This window comes from Nelumbo lutea, chromosome 1, assembly GCF_056320005.1.
Source record: "Nelumbo lutea isolate HS-2025 chromosome 1, American lotus-T2T, whole genome shotgun sequence".
NCBI classification, from domain to species: domain Eukaryota; kingdom Viridiplantae; phylum Streptophyta; class Magnoliopsida; order Proteales; family Nelumbonaceae; genus Nelumbo; species Nelumbo lutea.
This window is the reverse complement of record NC_142684.1, coordinates 4,453,843-4,459,394: the sequence shown is the minus strand read 5'-3', so window position 1 is coordinate 4,459,394 and position 5,552 is coordinate 4,453,843. Positions and strand designations below refer to the sequence as shown.

The 5,552-nt window shown below is 34.9% G+C and overlaps 1 protein-coding gene across 1 annotated transcript; it reads left to right on the top strand.

Moving 5' to 3' along the window:
- Positions 1-3,504: 3,504 nt before the first annotated feature.
- On the top strand, positions 3,505-3,969 carry LOC148873260 (uncharacterized). Its single transcript, XM_088965048.1, has one exon. The coding sequence runs from the start codon at positions 3,505-3,507 to the stop codon at positions 3,967-3,969; it is 465 nt and encodes a 154-aa protein (XP_088821174.1).
- The last annotated feature ends 1,583 nt before the right edge of the window (positions 3,970-5,552 follow it).

The window sequence follows — 5,552 nt, the reverse complement described above, 5'->3', positions numbered from 1 at the left end:
GGGGTTTACAATTGGGATATGGGATTCTATGTGATATTGGTCAATGTTTTTGTACCGTCTTGATTCTAACACCGTTCAGCTCGGGAATTGTTCAAGCAATCGATTTCTTTTTACCTCAAATTCAATCTTTGACAAAAAAATTTTGAATTAGTTAAGGATAATTGAACCGTTGATCTATTCGATTTATTCAATAATTTTTTACTAGTTTTTTTTATTTTAATTAATTTTTTAATTTTTCTCAGAATAAATTATCCGTTAAAACTGGATGATTGAATTATCCACCCAAAAACTGATGGCCAAAATGATTCCAATTCTAGATTGATTTTTCACGCTACGATATCTTTTTTGAAACTACATTTGCTTTGATAAACTTTATTAAAACTGTTGTTTGAAACGCTCAGAATAATTTCTTCATTGAATTTCTAGTATCTTTGCTGTAGTCATATATCATGCAGTTGTCATCGGCATTCCATATGCTGGAATAAACTCTCATCCCTTGTTTGTTTAGGTAAGTGATCCGGTCCCCTGATCACTCTCATAGTTGCGGAAAACTCTGATCGATAGCCCATCATCCATCAACAAACCACCTGATATCAGACACTGCAACCCTTCCTTTTAATTGCTTTTTTACTTATCTCCATAGAAATGACTAAGCCCATCTCCTAATAGTTTCCTGTAAGCCTGAAGCTTACTGAGTTGAAAACTCGGAGTCTTTTTATCATGATTGAAATGACTCTTCCATTATATTACTGGCACATCATACTATTATTAACTTGGAAAAGTTGTTGTCTTTCTCCTTATATGCACCTACATTTGTTGAGTTGTAAAATAAAGAAATAACCAAATATTTCAATGCATTCAGACTATAAATCAATTCAACAAAGCCTTAACCTAATAATGTGGTTTTGGATTAAGAAAACCATGGTTTTTGAATCACTGTAGACTCGGATGGTTGGACTGTTTGGCTCGGGAATCATTTAAGTAGTTGGTTTCATTTTACTCCAAACTCGGTTCTTGGCTAGAAACTATTGAATTGGTCAATGATTCATTTGACTCGGGCAGTCAAACCGTCAACTTATTCGACTCGCTCAACAGTTTTGGCAGTTTTTTTTTAATTATTTTTCTTAATTTTTTTTTGTCAAAATGAGCTGTCCGTTCAAATCAGATAGTCAAACTGTCAACCCAAAAACTGATGACCAGAATAGTTCAAATTCCAGATCATTTTTTAAAACATTGAAAAAAAAACCTATTTGGAGTTTGGAGTGTGCTATAAGAATTTTCGTATGCCATTTTTTTTTTACCTCTTCAATGGCCATATTCACAATTAAATTGAGTTATCAGGTGTTTTCTCTCACTAGATCAACTCGATCAACTCCCAATTAGGGGTGCAAGTTGGGTGGGTTGGGCTGGGTTAATGGTCAACCCAGGCTCAGTCCTAAAATTTGGGCTAAAATTATACATATATAAATATATTTATAAAAATATATATATACAAATATTTATGTATGTATGTAAATATATATGCAAAATATCTATACAAATATTATATATACAAATATGTATGTATATATGTAAATATGTATACAACATATATATATATATATATATATATATGTATGCATGTATATAATTGGGCCGGGCTCGGGCCAAGTTCGAACTACCTGAAGGCAAGGCCCAAATCCGACTCAAAAAATAAAAAAAGCCCGACTTCTTGAATCCAAACCCAACCTGAAGACCAAAAATCTAAGCCCAACCCGTATAAAATTCCAGATTGTACCGATTCAGACTCGGACTGAACCCGCCCAAATTTCACCCCTACTCGTAATCACCCACCGGCAACACACACAGATGTATCTACATGCTTATCAACCTGCGCATGATCAATTCCTTCTTGACTTAAGGGTTACTTGAATCCGATCCAATTTGGCATGGGCTATCGAATGCAATAAAGTCGAATCAGATTCAAATTCAAATTGGATGATCAGGTCTACTTTTCACCCCCAGATTATCCAACTACCCTTTATGTCCAAATTATCAAAATATTCTCTAAATTAAATTACCAAATTACCCCTAAAATCAAATGACCCCTAAACACCGAATTTCCAAAATGTTCCTGAAATCCCAAATTACCATAATTCTCCCCAAATCCCAAATCACCAATCATCCTCAAACCTCAAATTGTCGTAATGTCCATCTTACAAACATTTACCAAATTACCCAACGGTCAACACCCCTTTGGGAAAGGGAGACGGAGGGAGAGCTAAAGACAAGAGAAGTGATAAGGGGATCTCGAGCTGAGGAAAGAGGGGAGAAGACGAGAGAAGAGATGCGTGGGTAAATGCTAGAACGAAAAGGGGAGGTTGAATACGAGAGAGGTGGAGGAGTTACCGGAGTTGCAAGAGATACCCTGCAATTACTCCATTAATATTCATCGACTCTTTTTTATTTTTTATTTTTATTTTTATTTTTTCTTTTTATTTTATTCTATTTCCCCTCTTCAAAAATCTAATAAATCAAAAGAAATTTACTTAGGAGTGACCATTTCAATCTAACATGGGCCCGAGCCCGAGCACACATCAAGCCCATGAAAGTCAGAGCTAAGCTTGGGCCTAATATTTCAAGGCTAGTGCATGCTCAACCCAACCCAATGTGAGCATAATCCAAGTTATACTTGGAAAAACATGTGGCATTCTTGCATTGTTTTGGAGAAGGGTTGTAGGTGGAGAATTGGGAATGGGCAGCATATCCATGTGTGGGATGATCCGTGGTTTAAGGAGATGGGCAATTTTAAGGTTGATTTGCCTATAGTTGAGGGGCTTGAAGATATTGTGATTTCTGACCTATGGATTCCAGGCCACAAGGAATGAGATGTCGAAATGATTCATGAGCTTTTCGGCCCAAGGGATGCTAGTACAATTTTGAATATTCCCTTGTCTTATGCTAGTCAAGAGGACAAGCTAATTTGACATTTTCTCACCAAATGGGGTATATTCAGTAAAGTCAGGATATAGGGTTGCAAGGGATCATAATACCACTATCTCTCAAGCTGTTATTTCGGGTGGATGGAATAAGCTGTGGAAGCTTCCTATTCCACCTAAGGTGAAGAGCTTTGTCTGGCGGGTTTGTAGGGAGTGTTTGCCCTATAAAGACCAGCTTGCTAGGCATGGCATCCAGTTAGATACTTTCTGTCATTTCTACAATACTAACGTTGAAAGTTTGAGCCATGTCTTGTTATCATATCCGTATGCTCAAGTTTGTTGGTCTAAGGCTGGCACCAATGTAAATGTGTTGAATCACGCCTCTTTTGCTGATTGTCTTCTTGAGTTTTTAGCAAAAACGGATTATGACAAGTCTGGACGTGCTTGCATGGTTTTGTGGAGCATCTGGTCTCAACGTAACTCCAAGTTGTGGAGAAAAAATTTTAAACTGCCTGATCATGCTGTTACTGGGAGTTTGTAGCTTCTCCATGATTGGAAGCAAGCTCAAATATAGAAGTGGTTGGGCATGGTTATTAATCTTAACCACCAAGGTGATGGTAATTGGCGTGCTCCCCCTCTTGGTTCCTTCAAGTGTAATGTTGATGTTGCCTCTTTCACGAGTAGTAACCTCACTGGGTTTGGGATAGTTATACGTGATGAGCTTGGTGCTTTCGTGAAAGGTTACACGTCCATAGTTCCTGGTCTATTCGTTTCGAAAGAAGGGGAAGTAATGGCCCTTATAGCAATAATTAAATGGGTGACCAACATGGATATCCAGAATGTGGTATTTGAAACTGATGCCCTAATAGTATGGAAAGCCCTTCGTGCTCCAGCTTCGAACCTATCCGAATTTGGCTCCCTCGTTCATGAGTGTTCCCCATTGTTACAGCAAGGTGTAAACTTCTCGGTGGCTTGTGTCAAAAGGCAAGCTAACACCGTGGCCCACAGCTTAGCTAGGGCTTCTTGTCGTTTCGTTAATCCTTGTATCTAGCATGAGCCTCCAGTGTTTGTGGAGGAATTGCTTATTTCTGCTATTTCTGGTTGATTAATGCATTGCAATTTATTCTCAAAAAAAAAAAATAATAATAATAAATGGTTAAATCACCTAAAAATAATGAGAGAGAGAATTCTAAGACATAGTCCCACCCCTTCCATCATTAACCTACTTTAGCATTATTTCTATAGGTTTCTTCTATTATCAGTCTATTGTATCCCAAGGAGAGAGAATTTTACTCTCATCCAAATTCCATTTATTTGTTTCATATTCAAATTCTACTTAATTGGTTAATTTTCAAAAATATATATAATTTGAAATCTAATCACTAGAATTAATAAAAAATGCTAAACTTAATAAAAAGTATTAAAATTTAGTAACTTTGTATCTAACAACTATTAAAAAATTCATATTTTGTAAATTTAAAATTAAAATACATTTGAATTCTAGTTACAAGTAACTAATATTAATATGATAATTAAAATTAATAATAAAAACTAAAAAATTATTAAAAGAAAAAAACCATTTGCTTTCCATTTTAAAATTATAAAAATTAATTAAAATAATAAAACTAATAGTGGCCCAATTAGAAATATTATAAGACTCCTACTTAGGGATGACCATTTATAACTTATCCCAACCCAATTAGACCTACAAAATTTCAGACACAAGCAACTATCTTATTCTGAGCTAGGTCTAACTCAGATTTGCACCAAGCCCTACATAATGCAAGCACTAGGTATGACCTAAGCTAAGCAACCCCTAACCTTCACTTGAAGTTATAATACATATATGGTAAATATTAATACATGATATTAGATAAAAATTATATTAATATATAATTTTTCCCTAGGTCCTAGGCCTAGACAAATATTATTACACTTGGGGTGTAGGCCAGGTTGGGCCAGACATCTTTAAAATTCTGTTAACATATTACCAAAATATCAAAACCTGACCTGAGATCTTTTATTTTCTTGGTTCCTTTGGCTACAGAATTGGGGTATCCCATCCTCCATAGCACCTTTGGCTATTATGTTAATAATTTTTATCTAAAAACAATTAAAACCCCCAAAATAATGCATGCATGGGTTGTACTCAGTGTGGTTCAGTCCAATTACGAATGTCACATTGCTCTTAGGGGTGCAACTTGGGCAGATTGGGTTAGGTTGAGGATCAACTCAAGTCCAACCTGAAGTCTTAAACCTTGAGCTTGGGTTTAGATTAATTTATTTATGACTACAACCTAATTTTATATATTTACTAATATTTTAAGTAATATTTATAAAAGATGTAACATTTAATCATTAATAAAGTAAAATAAAGAAAATAGTCCAATTACGAATGTCACATTGCTCTTAGGGGTGCAACTTGGGCAGATTGGGTCAGGTTGAGGATCAACTCAAGTTCAACCTGAAGTCTTAAACCTTGAGCTTGGGTTTAGATTAATTTATTTATGACTACAACCTAATTTTATATATTTACTAATATTTTAAGTAATATTTATAAAAAATGTAATATTTAATCATTAATAAAGTAAAATAAATAAAATAGAACACTAACAAATAATATGGAAAAATAAT

Excerpts from the sequence above, each read along its gene's own strand:
- LOC148873260 (XM_088965048.1), top strand. The coding sequence starts at position 3,505 with ATGGTTATTAATCTTAACCACCAAGGTGATGGTAATTGGCGTGCTCCC.